General features: G+C 39.9%; 1 protein-coding gene across 11 annotated transcripts in view; it reads left to right on the plus strand.

Annotated features, from left to right (window-relative positions):
• Nucleotides 1-555: 555 nt before the first annotated feature.
• LOC309441200 (sodium channel protein type 1 subunit alpha) overlaps nucleotides 556-16,228 on the plus strand; it is a gene marked incomplete at its 5' end in the record, with an annotated part of 68,100 nt that continues 52,427 nt past the window's right edge. For 10 of the 11 annotated variants that reach the window (XM_082055705.1, XM_082055709.1, XM_082055706.1 and 7 more), the window contains 4 exons: nucleotides 564-827; nucleotides 6,644-6,754; nucleotides 15,041-15,138; nucleotides 15,927-16,055. In XM_082055705.1, coding sequence (XP_081911831.1) covers nucleotides 564-827; nucleotides 6,644-6,754; nucleotides 15,041-15,138; nucleotides 15,927-16,055 — 602 coding nt within the window. Of the gene's footprint in view, nucleotides 828-6,643; nucleotides 6,755-15,040; nucleotides 15,139-15,926; nucleotides 16,056-16,228 lie in introns of all 11 variants that reach the window. The other variant, XM_082055707.1, reaches the window with a different exon arrangement.

Raw genomic sequence — 16,228 nt, forward strand, 5'->3', positions numbered from 1 at the left:
CTTGGAACTACTCTCACTTTTTAATATCCAGAGTTGGGTTTTGTTTTTTTAATAGAAATTTTGATTCTACACTGCTTGTTTTCTGATACTCTTACTGAACTAAAGGGACATTTCTGCATTAAGTCTGATGAATTGTGCAATTTATAGTTACCAAGATAATCCTGATTGATTCCAGAGGAATGTGAAGTGATTTTAAGATAATTAAAGTTTTAAGGAAGGAATATATGTGATTGTTCTTAAGTATCATGATTTTACTTATTTGGACTAGAAGACCATTATAGTCCTAGAGTTGAGAAATTATTGCAGTTTCTGTAACTAGCATAAGAACCACACAAGTGCCTCTTACAAAGGCCACATCACTGACTAAGCTGCTTATTTTCTTTTTCTTTACGTAATTTTCAATATTGTGTATTTGAATGTTACAACATAGCATAAAGAAAATCACTCAAAATAAATGTTATATCTTTCTTACTTGGTGATTTTACCATTTTTATTTTCTGCTTTCTTTTAGTATTTTCCTATGCAGAAGAATAAATGGTAATTAAAATGTGCAGGATGAAAAGATGGAGCAGCCAGTGCTTGTACCACCCGGACCAGACAGCTTCCAATACTTCACTAGAGAGTCTCTTGCAGCTATTGAACAACGCATTGCTGCAGAAAAAGCTAAGAATTCTAAACAAGATCGTAAAGACGATGATGAAAACGGGCCAAAACCAAACAGTGATTTGGAGGCAGGAAAAACGCTTCCGTTTATATACGGCGACATACCTCCTGGAATGGTGTCTGAGCCCTTGGAAGACATGGACCCATACTACATCAATAAAAAAGTAAGTCTGTTATCAATTCTGTTCATATGCAAGCATTTGGAGTGCTTGGTCATGTTCATTTCACTGCCATGCGATGGGTTATATAGTCTGTTACTTCAATCTGTTAATTGGCAACCATGTAGGAAAATGTAATTCTAATAATGTGGAAACAGTTGAGCATTGCTAAGAGGACTAGCTATACAGCAAAAGCCAAAAATGTTTGATGCATATACGTTCCACCTGTGAGACAGTTGATAAATAAATGTTTAATATCTTCTAGTTATAAAATGTTGGTTTAGCTAATGTTTGTTTTTAGAACACGTTCACTCTCTCATGTTCTTTGTACTCTGGTTCTCCTGCTTTGAAGAGGAGGAATTTTGCAGTAATATTATTTTTAACATTAAATTAATTAAATTGGCAATAAATGTAACATTAGACTGATTGTATAATATCATTGTACAATGGATATTGCAGGGTATAAATAACTAGTGTGAAAATTTAGGCTTCTATTCACTGTTCTCCAAAGCATTAGCCAAGTGCCTACTGTCCTTTACAGTACAGGACAGAATCCATCATCCTTAATATTTACTACCCTTTCTTCCTGTTAATTACATAAAAGGTTATTCTTTTGATATAACTGAATTTATATCAAAGGAACATTTCTATCAAAGCAGAAACGGTATGTTGTCTTTGATTATAAGCAATATATAATATCTATACAAATATGTGTATACATAGTGGATTACATACTTTGCGAACTTTAAAAAAGTGAAGATATATTGAAACTAAGTACACCAACACACCACACTTTCTCTAACGTTCTTCAGATTTAAAATTGACAGCATGAACCAATGCATAGCACATTTTGTTCTCAGAAATCTCCTTTGGTGGCAAATTCTTCAGAGATTTATGGAATCAATAGAGGAATACATGGATAAGCAGAAAATATCATAAAGAGAGTGTAAAACTGATTTTAAATTTTCTAGTGGAACTGGCATCAAACCGTTCTGGGAATATTTTCAGGATGATTCTGTTGCACAGCCCATATAGAGCAGAAAAGGTTCAGTGTTTATAGTGATAGCTAGCTTTGGTGATACTTTAATCATTACATACTGTGATTATGAAAACTCTTTAAATATCGAGACAGGAGTTATTGTGATTTTCACAAAGTGCTGTGTTCTAAGTGTCTTTTAGCTTGCTTATAACTCATGTGATTTATGAGTCTGATTTTGATAAGAAAATACTATGTGAAAGAACAATATTTTTATCTTTATTATATGATGCCTCTGAAAGAACCTTATCTGACATTCACAACATATGAAGATTTATCTTCAAATCCTAATTCCACTGTCATAAAGATAAAAGATGCACTTCTATAAAAGCAGGCCTCATAGAGTTCTGTACTAATTGTGTCTGTTTATCATACAAAATTACATGTAGTTATATCCCTACCTGCCCACAGCTTATCCTGGACCTTTGTAGTCAAATCCTGAGATGGAAAGTTAAAAATGGGCAAACCTGTTAAAATAAATAAAAACAGAGAGATATGCTAGTTTTATGGTTTTGTAAGTATGATTCCATGCAAAACCTACAACCAAAGTGAACAGAATCATGCCCAATATGAAGTTGAAAGGAAAAGGAAAAAAATTGACAATTTCTGTTTGATGACAGAACAGAACATTATAGCAAATTTACACACCTGACAGTATTGTGATTTACACAGTATCACAGATAGCCAGCAACTCTACCCTTGGAATGTCATTATTTTATTATAATGTAATATGATATGATACAGTACAATACAATACCTTTTCTTATATTCTTATGATTTTACTATAATGAAATGCTGCTCACTGTGGTGATCAATAATGCTGACCTTTAGAACTATGAAGTTTAGCATCCTACATGGTTGCAATGCTATTTTTAATCCAAAATTGAGTAAAAATGAACTTGGACTTAACTCATTTTTTTGCATTCCACTTCTGTGTAAGTGCGAATCTGTGTGTCCCCAGTATAATAGTCACTGCCTGTTCATGCTCAAGCTGCCATCACAAAGGATCAAGGAGGTTCACATCACTGTTTGTAGACAAAGGATCAGCTGGAACCCCCTAAGATCCTGACCTGCAGGCATGGATCAAAATCTGGTCCACTTGGTTTCACACTTTAAGGGCTGGCTGTTTTCTCTTGAACCTAGGCTTCTACTTTAAAGAGGAGGGAAAGAATAAGTGGAACTAAATGGGTCTTACTTCACTTTTCTTCTGCTATAATATAGATATAACATTGTTGATTGCCACTCTATGCCCTGCTTCTTTCCAGAAAGATGTTGAATGATGTCTGTCAGAAAAGGTTCCTCCTTTTGTCCTGGCACTGGGCAATATCAGTCCCCAGTCTGAACAAACCACTAGCTCCTGGGATTCCCAGAATTATCTTGGGCTGCAGAAATGAAAAGTATTTTATAAAATTGCTTTACTTAATATAGTTACATCAGAAAAGATGAATTCACTAGTGATTTTAGATATCTTTGATAGGTGGAAGTGAGAGAAATGAAAAGTTCTAGCAAAGCAAAAAAATAAGGTCTTGCTAGAAAACATGGTTTCAAAAGATAACCACGAAAATAAGAAATGCCAACTTTCAATATGGTTTTGTCACGGATGAGTGGTTAGGGTTCTTCTTTGGAGTCTGTACCAAACTACTGCTGGTTTGGCTGAGCGGGGGTCAGGTCCATCCACCACAGACATGAGTCTGTTCTAGCTGCCCCTGGGGCTTTTCTTGAGAAGCTACAAATCCAGCTCAGCAATAAGTCACCTCTTGTCTTTCAGAAGGTCTTATGAGGTTTTAGATTGTGTTTATTTAACTGTGTGAAGTGGAAATGCAATGGAGTACCAGTCAGACTGCTAAATGTAGCCTTCCAGAAACTACAGTTAAAGCTCACTGGGAGGAAGGAGAGGAGAAATAAGGTTTTGGGAACTGTTTGTCCCAAGAGGTTCTTGGAATCTGTGTCGTTGTTCGGAGTGGACTCTACTTCCCTCTTAGCTGCATCTTCTCAAAATACTCCTCCTTCTTTGCCCTGTTAAGAATGCAGGTCCTGGGTTTATATCAAATATGGCAGAAGTTACAAAACTGGAATCCAGGTTACAGATGCAATAGCAGCAAATCAGGGACTTCTCTTTAGTGATTTCTTTGAATTTGTATTCACACTGGAATACTTGGAGTGTGAGCACGTTTTCTGCCTTTATAAAATGATTAAAGCACTTTATAAAACCTAAGCCCTGAAAAATGTACTTAATCCTTCACATACACTAATGTTACAACTTGTTTAGAATTTATTTAGTGTTTCTCCGTGTATGTCTACTTTATCCTGACAGCTTTGGGTACAATACTTCATGTTCATCCACACTGCCTACACACTGGCTTGCATCAGGGCTGAGACTGGAGTGAGATATAGCAGGCTTACCAGGGAGGGTAGCTTGCACAGGGAATGGATATCAGCTGTTATCTGTATTCTGGGATGAAAATTCTTCTTCAGAGATAAGATACAATTTTAGTGCATGTTTAAGTTTAGAAGTCAGAGGACCAATAAAATCATTCTGAAGGCTCCAGTCACAAACATGCTCTGAGTGAAAAATTAAAACTGAGGTAGGGAATTTATGTATTGTTGGTTCTGCTTATACAGGGCAGCAAAAGTAGAACAGAGAAAATAGCAGCAGCCTCCAACTGAAACTGGAGTGGTGCCAGTGTGCTGTTATTTTCCATAAGGCATGTTAGAAAAGAGGTGTATGTTTAATATGCTTGTGTTCAAAGATTCTTAAAAAAATGTAGGTTGACTAAAAGTAGGTGGTGTAGTCTTAGAGACAGAGTTAGTAGGGAGTGTGATTTTTAATGTGTTTTGTCAACTACCTCATAGCTACAGAAGCCCAGAGGGTGAGCTGGAAGCTTCTGTGCTGTGAGTCCTGGGGGCTGCGAGGGGAAACTCGCCTTCCCCCTTCATCTGCTTGGTTGCTTCAGTATTTCAAATGAAAGCTTCATTTAAGGTCAGATCTTTTGTAGTTATGTTTTGAATGTTGCTGTTATCTGTAATCCATAACTGGAAGTGTAATTTGGAAGCATTAGCTCAGGCTTTATCCCACTGTCCTCAATTTCATATGCAGTTTCTCCATTTCTGTGCAGAAGCAGGGGTATGAAATACATACCTTATACCATTCCTTGAGTCTGTACTCAAGACAATATAAAGTCTCACTACTAATGTGCCTTATTGTTAGGGGGTTTGGTCTTTGTCGGAAGGTGTGCCATGTAGAGCTATGACAGGGAGACAGCTCAGGGAAGAAGCCAGCAAGTGAGTTGGGACTGGGACAGCTTTTCCTCAGAGCTTAATTCCTGCTCCTCCTCTGCCTTCAGTGCTCAGTACCTTTCACAGACTGGTGGAAACCTTCATCTCCATATCTCTCTCCACCTCATGGGTGCTGCTAGGTTTGTATCACTTCTTCATGGTCCACAGGTAGTAAGCTTCCCAAATGTAAGCAGACTGAAGAATCATCCTTCTTGAACCTCCTTGTCATATTTTCTCTGTCTGCCAACCTTCCCAGAAATAGCCTTGCTTACGTTCTTGAAGCAATGCTTGATGTCATGGACACCAGAAGAGACCAACACACAGCTGGCATTCTGGTTCACAGTTCACTTCATCAGGAACGTAATGAAAAATAAGAAGGCTTTATCATAGCTTATTTATAAAATATACAACTCTGACAAAACAAACAAACAAACAAAAAGCAATTTTGAACATTTCTCTTGGGCAGATTCTTTAGTACTTTTAATTCAGTGTGAATTTAGGCTATAATCCTTGCATCATCCCTTCCATTGCATGCAGCTTTCTTCTGAGTTAGGGAGCTTTCCTTCTGCAGTGTTTTTCATTAGTTTCTGATTGGTCTTGCATTTGAAGAGCACCTTAGTGCCACAAAGAAACGTGACAGTCCTCATGTCCTGTGCTCTACTGTTAATGATGTTGCAGCCAGGATGGCCTATAGTAGAAGCAAATAAATGTTTTTAGGGTTTGTAGGGTTTAATCTTATACCATTTATTTGAGAAAAATAGACTTTCAGCCCACAGTCTTCTACAGTTGTCTGAAGTACAGCTTGCTTGCCTTTGAGTTTCTCTAAGTTTGATAGGCTCTTTAGCAGTTCAAATTTAAATTTAACATGTATGTTCTGGGAAAGTTTCACACCTGCAAAGCACAATTGTCCCGGGGGGTCATCTGGAATATATCTCTTGCTCCTCTGATTAGGCATGTTCAGATGCCCACAATCCTCAGAGATCTACCTAATCATGGCTATATGTGTTACTGCTATTTCTGTCTTTCCTTAGCACAAAGACCAAGAAAGAGACTAGAATAATAAAAAAAAAAATTTAAAATGGGTACTCTGTTAAATCAGTTTCTATAAGGACTTCTCTTACGAACACTAATTACATCCACAGGTAAGGTTTCCGTGTTTATGGTATTCAAACAGAAATTATAGTTAATAATTTCTGCACCTTTGTTTTTTTTACAAGAAACACATGTAAATGTATCATGTTGCTATACTGAAGTTGTTAAATGAAGTAGTATTATAAAAACATGAATAAATTGAGTGTTTGATATCTAAAATTATATTTTCATGTAAGTTACATCAGGTAGGTACTGGAAATAATCTTTTTTTTAAAGGCGTCATGTTTTTTATGTATTAGCTATTTAAAAGGTTACCTTTTCATGATTGGTCACTATGAACAGTTTAAAAATTACCATCTATTATTACAGTGAATAAGTACTTATAAAATATAAAATGTTTTGTGTTTCTCTTTTTCAGACCTTTATAGTATTGAATAAAGGGAAGGCAATCTTCCGATTCAGTGCCACCTCTGCCCTGTACATTTTAACTCCCTTCAATCCTCTTAGGAAAATAGCTATTAAAATTTTGGTACATTCATATCCTTTTGCAATGGTGGTTCATAATGTTACACACTGAAAGTAAGAAAATTCATAACTCTATTTCATTGTAAGTAAAGGTTTTCATAAGCTGTTAATTTTTATTTTACAGGGCAAGACTTGTGGTAAGGCTTTATATATACTACAAAATATCTATATATCATATTGATGCACTTTTAGCTATTCTGTTGAATTTCAATACTTCTGTTGTACAAAACTGCAGATCGATTTAAGAATCCGTCTTGATCAATTTTTCACAAGGTTTTTCAGATTTCTTTTAACATTGAAGTTTATTGCATCCCATATTATTATTATTATTATTTTTTCTCTGTGAAGTCTATTAATTAAATAATTACTGTGTTTGTGGTTTTGTTTTGGTTTTTAATGCAGTTTGTGCTCAAAAATTCCAGAAGAGCTCTCAGTTTTGCAAGCTATTAAATGCATATGCAACTGCTCAGGAATAGCTGGCTTGGGGGTGTACTTATATTGTCATTTAGGCCATCCTCAAGACCCACTTTATAGACTGTTGCAGCAGCATGCCTGGGAGCCTGGGTCATGCATGCTGAATAGCACATTCCCAAACTTGCCCAGCTGCACCATAAGCCTCTGGCAAATTTAATACGTTGCCAGAAAGCGTAGGCAGGAGTCCTGCAAGTGGTTTGCAAAGCATCTGTATGTGCAGGTGGTGGAAAGATTGGGGCAGCAAAACTGATGGGATGGTACAAAAGGTAAAGTTTTAGACTGGCATGTGGGATTGGTGCCTGATGTTCATGACAGGTTGATGGGAATTTCTAGCGGGTGAGGTTTTGGAGCACCTTTCTTGCAGACCCCCAGGACTGGGAAAAGTGGTCACCAAATGAAAACTTCAATGTGATAGTAAGACTTTTAAACATTTAAACATTAAACAGTTAGTCAAAGGCAGAAGCCTTATTATTAGAGACTGCTGTAAGAATCTTCTAGGTCTTTGGAAAAAGCAAGAAACAAGGCTGATTGCTGCAGACCCAGAAAACCTTTTCCTCTGAGCTCCCTGGAATTTAAAGCAGCGAGAGAAGGGGAGGAAGGTGTCTGAGGAGTCGGGGAGTGATGGTGGACAGTAGCTAAAGGGCCTAATGGAGACCTACAGACACAGTGGTGGTGATGGTGAGAGAATGCAGCCAAACACTGTCAGATTGAAGCATCTAATGACTGCTCAGCATTCAAGCTGTAAACTCTTAATTTACAATAACTTCCAACCCTGCAACTGTCCTAGTTGTGAGTAATGTTTTTTACTGGTGTACTGATTACAGAGTTTGGTTTTGCTTTTAAGTTCCTCCTAACTGTGTTCAAAGAGAATCCAGCTGGTCTTGATGGCAGTCGGAACAAAAGCAACGCTAATAAACAATATGCGATTCCAATATTCTTTCTTCTATCTATTAACTGTGTGATCACGCAATTTAGCTCCATTATAGGAGGAGGTTTCATTTCACTAGATGGACTAATTTATTTTCCAGCCAGCCAACTACAGGATGGGATATTTTTATCTTAGGTATAGATGTAGGGTGTTTTAGTTTTTCACCTGAAACATAATAATAGATGTATACTATTTGGTTTGTTTTGGTTTTGCTGTTTTAATTCTGTATAGTACAAACACTGCGAGTATGTATGTGTTTAACTAAGAACCATGTAATATGTTCCAAAATGCACTTTAGATTTCAGCTGCTTGTACAAGATTAGACACCTATAAGGAGAATGAGGTAATGTTGCTCATTATTTTCAATAATCTTCTGACTTTTGCTGATAAGCTCTGCTGCCTTCACATTTTGGGGTGTGTGTTTGGCACGTTGGATTTTGTGACAGAACTGTGTCTTTCCCTTTCAGTGTGAAAGGTGTGTGTTGAGCACAGTGAAATCGCACGTTCATTGGAAAACCTTCATCTGCATGTCCTCCAAATCCTCCAAACCTCTGCATAGGGTGCTGTGGTCATATGTGCCCAGACCCGTGGTCAGATGTTGCTCCTCCTGCAAAGAAACAGCGTGTGTCTCTTCCCAGTGCTCAGAGGCCTTCCCTGCAATTGTTCTTCCTCACTGCCAGTACCTGTCCTAATACCACATACAGGACCTGGTAACAGCATGAATTTCTCTCTCATGCTCTGCTGACTCACTTCCTGGTGTCCTGCCTTTTTTTTTTTTTCCCCCCCGTTTTGCCTGCTTGACTCGAGTTAAGGTAGAGTGTGCAACTGATGGGGCAACACAAGAGGGATGGAAGATGGGCAGACTTTGGCAATTAATAGGAAAGGATAAAGAGGTGAGAATAGGTGGGAGGTAGAGCACACAAAAGAAGGGAGGTGCAGTGGCTGGAGCTGCAGAGTGCAAGGAGTGTTACAAAGGAACAGGGAGATGCTCTAGAGAAAATGTGGTACCTCCTAAGTACCCCATGGTAGCCTTTGGAAGATGAAATTACAGTGTTACTCAGTGTGGCCTGACTGCCAACAGCTATCTGTGAAACCAATTAGCATAGTTTTGTTTTTTCCAACCTTCATCTTCCACCAAGTCCACACAGGTGATAAAACACTCTGGATTAGCTTGAGGCTGTACAGTGCCTCCAACCCTTCTGCTTGCCTATATGGGAAGAGCATGAACAAGACAGTAGCTCGTACCTTTCCATGAAGAAGTCACCGCACACCAGAATTGTTTACCTATGTGTACAGTTGAATTATTATAGAACATAAAATGTGAGAGAAGAAGGAAGAGAGGCACAGACATTGAATGTGGCAGTTATGTTTGAAATTCCTATAAGGGAAAGCATGGCCAGAGTTCAGATTTCAAAGTATGTGAGCTCTCATTGAACACCTGCTCCCTTTGAGAATGAACAGCACTTTGGCCATGCAACCCACAGAGGTGGCAAATTATGTACAGAGTGAGCAATGTGCAAGGGTCTACCTGTGACCTTTGTTATGGATGATACCTAGCTGTAAACACGTCATGCACTGCAGGGGGGTGAAACCTCAGCTCTCCTAAGAGGACTTTCCACTTCTTTGACTGTTCTACGAGACCACTGAAGCTGCAGTTTTTGGTGTTTCAACTTCCAAAATGCATTCTCTTTCTTTAGAGAAATTTTCCAACTCTATTAGTCAGACTCTTTAGAGCCATCTGTGGACCATGAGGACAAGCATTGTAAGGCATTCTAATAATTTATTCTAAGCCACTGAACCATAATTTTTACTGTACAGGGTTGTATGGCAACATGATCTTCAAAACAAGTTCAGTCACTTAATGAAAGATATCATAACATTCACTGCTTGGTCAGGCAGTTAGACAAAGGTCACCCACCTATCTATGGGAATCAGGCAGCTAAATCCTTCCCTGTGATTTAAATGTTTACTTGAGAATATATGCTCATTTAAATCACTCAGCAGCTGTAAATGATGATCTTAACATTTGCACCAAGTTTCTAAAAAGTTTATGGTATGTTACTTCTCCTATTCCTCCTTCACCTAGAGTGAAGGATTGTTTTTTTTGGGGGGGTGGATTTTGCCCATGGCATAAAAATATATCCAAACCAACAAAATCCGAGCTACTTGATTAAAAAAAGAAAAAAAAAAAAGGAAGGGGGGAAAAAGAAAAAAAAAAAAAAAAAAAAGAAAGAAAAAAGGTCCTGGGCTCTTATATGCAAGTTTATCTGTAAATGGCTTTCTTGTGTTTAAAGTAACTTCTTTGACAGAGGTGTTGATGCAACTATTTTTAATTAAGGCATCATTTAGAGAGATGACTAGAGGAAAAATTAAGAGTTGGATTAACTATTTGGCATAAAGGTGTAGTGGTTCTTAATTTTTGCTGCCATCATGTGGCCATTTTAAGTCAGGTTTTGGTCTAGTTTGGTTACTTCAATATTTCCAAATTTTGAACAATTTATTTTACTTTATTGGCACAAAAGAGGATCACAGAATCACAGAATCACAGAATCGACTGGGTTGGAAAAGACCTCAGAGATCATCGAGTCCAACCCTTGGTCCAACTCTAGTCCGTTTATTAGATCATGGCACTAAGTGCCATGTCCAATCTCAGTTTAAAAACCTCCAGGGACGGCGAGTCCACCACCTCCCTGGGCAGGCCATTCCAATGCCTGACCACTCTCTCTGTAAAGAATTTCTTTCTAATATCCAGCCTAAATTTCCCCTGGCAGAGTTTAAGCCCATGCCCCCTTGTCCTATTGCTAACTGCCTGGGAGAAGAGACCAATCCCCACCTGGCTATAACTTCCCTTCAGGTAGTTATAGAGAGTGATGAGGTCACCTCTAAGCCTCCTCTTCTCCAGACTAAACAACCCCAGCTCCCTCAGCCTCTCCCCATAGGTCTTATGCTCAAGTCCCTTCACCAGTCTTGTTGCTCTTCTCTGGACTCGCTCCAGCACTTCAATGTCTTTCCTGAACTGAGGGGCCCAGAACTGAACACAATACTCCAGGTGTGGCCTCGCCAATGCAGAGTACAGGGGAAGGATCACTTCCCTTGTCCTGCTGACCACGCTATTTTTGATACAGGACAGGATACCATTGGCCTTCTTGGCCACCCGGGCACACTGATGGCTCATGTTGAGCTTCCTGTCAATTAGTACCCCCAGGTCCCTTTCTGTCTGACTGCTCTCCAGCCACTCTGCGCCCAGCCTGGAGCGCTGCAGGGGGTTGTTGTGACCAAAGTGCAGCACCCGGCACTTGGCCTTATTGAACTTCATCCCATTGGAATCAGCCCATTTTTCCAGTCTGTCCAGATCCCTCTGCAGAGCCCTCCTGCCTTCCAGCAGGTCGACACTCCCTCCCAACTTGGTGTCATCAGCAAACTTGCTGATGATGGTCTCAATCCCTTCATCCAAATCATCAATAAAGATGTTAAATAGGACTGGACCCAACACCGACCCCTGGGGAACACCACTAGTGACTGGCCGCCAGCTAGATGCAGCCCCATTCACCAGCACTCTCTGGGCCCAGCCCTCCAGCCAGTTCTTAACCCAGCGTAGAGTACACTTGTCCAAGCCATGGGCTCCCAGCTTTTGCAGGAGTATATTATGGGAGACAGTGTCAAAGGCCTTGCTGAAGTCCAGATAGACCACATCCACAGCTTTCCCCTCATCCACCAGGTGAGTTACCTGATCATAAAAGGAGATCAGGTTGGTCAGACAGGACCTGCCTCTCCTAAACTCATGCTGTCTGGGTCTGATCCCTTGTCCATCCTGAAGGTGCTGTGTGATTCCATTCAGGATGATCTGCTCCATAACCCTGCCAGGCACTGAGGTCAGGCTGACAGGCCTGTAGTTGCCAGGGTCAGCTTTGCAGCCCTTTTTGTGGACTGGGGTAACATTGGCCAATTTCCAATCATATGGGACCTCCCCAGTGAGCCAGGACTGTTGGAAGATGATGGAGAGAGGCTTGGCAAGTTCTTCTGCTAGCTCCCTCATCACCCTAGGATGGATCCCATCTGGTCCCATTGACTTGTGAGGATCCAGATGGCTCAGTAAATCACCAACTATTTCCTCCTGGAATACAAGGGGCCTATTTGGGTTCCTATCTCTGTCAACCACCTCCAGACATGAGTTGTCCTGAGGGCCACCTGTCTTACTGGTAAAAACTGAGGCAAAGTAGGTATTAAGTACCTCAGCTTTCTCCTCATCTTTGTTAACTATATTTCCCTCAGAGTCCAACAGAGAATGGAGATTTTCCTTGCCCCTCCTTTTGTTGTTAACATATTTGAAGAAGGACTTTTTATTATCCCTGACAGAATTGGCCAAATTAACTTCAAATTGCACTTTTGTTTCCCTGATTTTTTTTCTGCATGATCTAGCTATTTCCATAAATTCTTCATAAGTAGCCAGCCCTTTTTTCCACAGTCGGTAAAGTCTCTTTTTATTTCTGATTTCATTCAGAATCTCCCTGTTTAGCCAAGCCGGTTGTCTTCCCCGCCGGCTAGCCTTTCGGCACACTGGTATAGCCTGTTCCTGTGCACTCAAAACCTCCTGCTTGAAGCATGTCCAACCCTCCTGGGCCCCCTTGTTTTTAAGCATTGTTTCCCAGGGTATGCTCTGAACTAGACTTCTGAATAGGCAAAAATCTGCCCTCCGGAAGTCCAGCGTAGAGGTTTTGTTAATGGTTTTCCTTGCATCTCTGAGTATTGAGAATTCTATTATTTCATGGTCACTATGCCCCAGGCGGCCTCCAACCACTACATCTCCCACCAGCCCTTCTCTGTTTGTAAACAGTAGGTCTAGCGGGGTCTTGCCTCTGGTAGGCTCATTTACCAGCTGATGAAGGAAATTGTCCTCTATGCACTCTAGGAACTTCCTAGACTGCCTCTTCTGTGCAGTATTGAGCTCCCAGCAGATATCCGGCAGGTTAAAGTCACCCACAAGAACAAGGGCCGTCGATTTTGAGACATCTGCCAGCTGCTTGTAGAATAATTCATCTCCTTCATCATCCTGGTTGGGTGGTCTATAACAGACACCCACGAGGATGTCAGCCTTGTTGGACTTCCCTCTGATTCTGGTCCACAGGCACTCAACCTTGTCACTGCTGACCTCAAGTTTAACAGAGTCAAGTGACTCTCTAACATACAAAGCCACCCCTCCACCTCTCCTACCCTGCCTATCTTTTCTGAAGAGCTTGTAGCCACACATAGCAGCACTCCAATCATGAGAGTCATCCCACCATGTTTCTGTGATGGCAATCATGTCATAGCTTTCCTGCTGCACGATGGCTTCCAGCTCCTCTTGTTTGTTGCCCATACTGCGTGCATTAGTGTACATGCACTTCAAGTGGGCTGCTGGTTTCACTCTTAATTCGGGCTTTCCATCTTTCATCTCGTCTTTGGAGAGCCCAGCTTCAATCCCTTCCCCCTTCAAACCTAGTTTAAAGCCCTCCTGATCAGCCCTGCCAACTTATGGGCTATAGTCCTCTTGCTCTCCCTAGAAGGATGAAGCCCATCTGATTTGAGGAGAGTAGGTACCATGGAGCTTGCCCCATGGTCAAAAAACCCAAAATTTTGACGGCGACACCAATCCTTAAGCCACCAGTTGATGAGATGAGCTTTTCTACTCCTCTCTCTATTTAGTTCCTCATCCATCCCAGCTAACACAGGAACTGAGGCGAATATCACTTGTGCTCCCGTCCCATGAACTGATTGACCCAGTGCTTTAAAGTCTTTTTTAATTATCTTGGTACCTCTTCTGTTGATGTCTTCGCTGCCAACTTGGACTACTAACAGGGGATAGTAGTCTGAGGGCTGAATTAGCTCTGGAAGTCTTCTATTAACGTCCCTCACCCTGGCCCCGGGAAGGCAGCAGACCTCCCTGTGGGATGGGTCTGGGCGAGACCCATCGTAGAGCCAGAGATCTTGTAAACCAAGAACACCACTTTTAGTGTATCAAAGCCCCTGTGTATCAAAGTCCCACCTCCCTACCACAAGGCCCTTTGAGCTGTTAGTCTGGGTTTCACCATCCCAGAATACCTAAGTGTTCCTTGATGGAACTCTAAATAAAAATTCACTTTCATTCTAATCTTCACCAGTTTTTCATGCTTTTCAAGGTACTATTGATCCATTTTGAACTGATAGCATTGGTAGAACACGGGATGCTCCTTTTGCTGCTAACGTGTTTTGAGAGAGCCCCAAAATGATATTGGAAAATTACTCTAATCTCTGAGCTTCCTATGGGTTTCTGTTTCGCTGACTGAAGTATGTACTGCTAAGCTAGTGATAGGGAAACATGGAATACAGTCACTTCAGCAATTAAAACCAGTATTCTGTGTTGTGTTCTGTTTTTGACAGACTGGCTGTGCTGGGTGCTGGGGTGGTGTGTGCTTTCTCTACAGCTCTGACTCATGGTGAACAGGATAAACATTTTTAAACTTGGATATGCCAGCTGTTGAGTTTAGTACCAGAACTGCAGAAGTGAAAGACTAACGCTTATTCAGTTGTGTCAGGTATTTCAGTAAAACAGTATTCTTCTGCAAGTTATTTTGGTTTTGGCTGTTCCTCAGCTCACATTACCTCCCAGACATGTGAGAGCCTCTTCCTTCACCTTTCGGTTCCAGCTGAAAACAAAACACGAGGACATCAATAAATCAACACCAGAACATCAGCAAATCAAGACTAATTTTAAAGTTTAATGTGATAAAGTGAAAACTACTAGGTTAAGCAAAATATATGTGCAATGTTTACCAAAGTCTAAAAGATTCATGTAAGTGGCAATATTTTTCTCTACTTAAGATATATGACTGATGTGATATTCTATGAATTATTATTGGGTTTTCCTTAACTGTATCTACATTATTCAGCATGCTTATCATGTGCACTATTTTGACCAACTGTGTATTTATGACCATGAGTAACCCTCCGGACTGGACAAAGAATGTAGAGTAAGTTGCTTATGTTATTTGAAGATATCTTGGAGTGTTCCTCTGGGAGTCAGCATGTCAGTAACTGCACTCGTGTGCTGGCAGGAGCTGCCATGAGCCACTACTACTGTTTCCTCTCTAAACTATGTAGAAATGTTGAATAATGATTTAAATCTCCTTCTAGTAGAATGATTGGGTAGAAAAAATTGGAAGTTGTTTACATATATTATTCTACCGAGATTCCACTAGTGTTCTCTCGTTCTAATGGTTTTTACCTCCTCCCAATGTTTTCACCCCTCCTTTATACCACTACATTAATAGCAGAACTGTGGTCATCTATTTGTACACGTCAGTTAAGGACAGCACGTAAGCAAAAGTATTCCTTAAGTTAGAATGCAGTGCATGCTTGCATTCTTCCCTTTTTAGAGTTAATACTAGATGGTTTAGATTTTAGGGATTCAGACAGTATCCAGTAACTTATGCTCATGGCTTACTTGGTTAAAAGTAATGGATCTGGTGTTGCATACTTTTAAATTGAGCGTCACCAATGAATTTTAATATATTTCATTTATTTGATGGACATATTTATTTTTATTTATGTACAATGTCAGGGCTGCTGTACTTCAATAGCATGTCACAATTAATGCATGCAAATACACAAGTGTATAGGATAAGTATAATGCTTATTTACTGCGTTTGTTTTCAAGTTTTGAAATAAAAAACTCTTTCATTTGATCATCTCATTTCTATCACAATACCAATGTAAAATGTTGCTACTTATTTTGATTAAATTTTTCTGTATTTTCCAGGTATACGTTCACTGGAATTTACACATTTGAGTCACTCATAAAAATCATTGCAAGGGGCTTTTGTTTAGAAGATTTTACTTTTCTTCGAGATCCATGGAACTGGCTTGATTTCACTGTCATTACCTTTGCGTAAGTTTTTGTTTTATGTTTTTTCTTTGAAAGCGAAGGGCAAAAAGGGCATGAAATTAGTATCAATACATATCAATTTCATTTAATGGAAATTATTGTATGGATTTACTTTTATCTAAAACAGTTTTCACATTCTAATATGCATACTTTGATGTAAACATAAATACTGCAGA

Source organism: Streptopelia decaocto, assembly GCF_964273445.1.
Source record: "Streptopelia decaocto genome assembly, chromosome: 6".
Lineage (NCBI taxonomy): Eukaryota > Metazoa > Chordata > Aves > Columbiformes > Columbidae > Streptopelia > Streptopelia decaocto.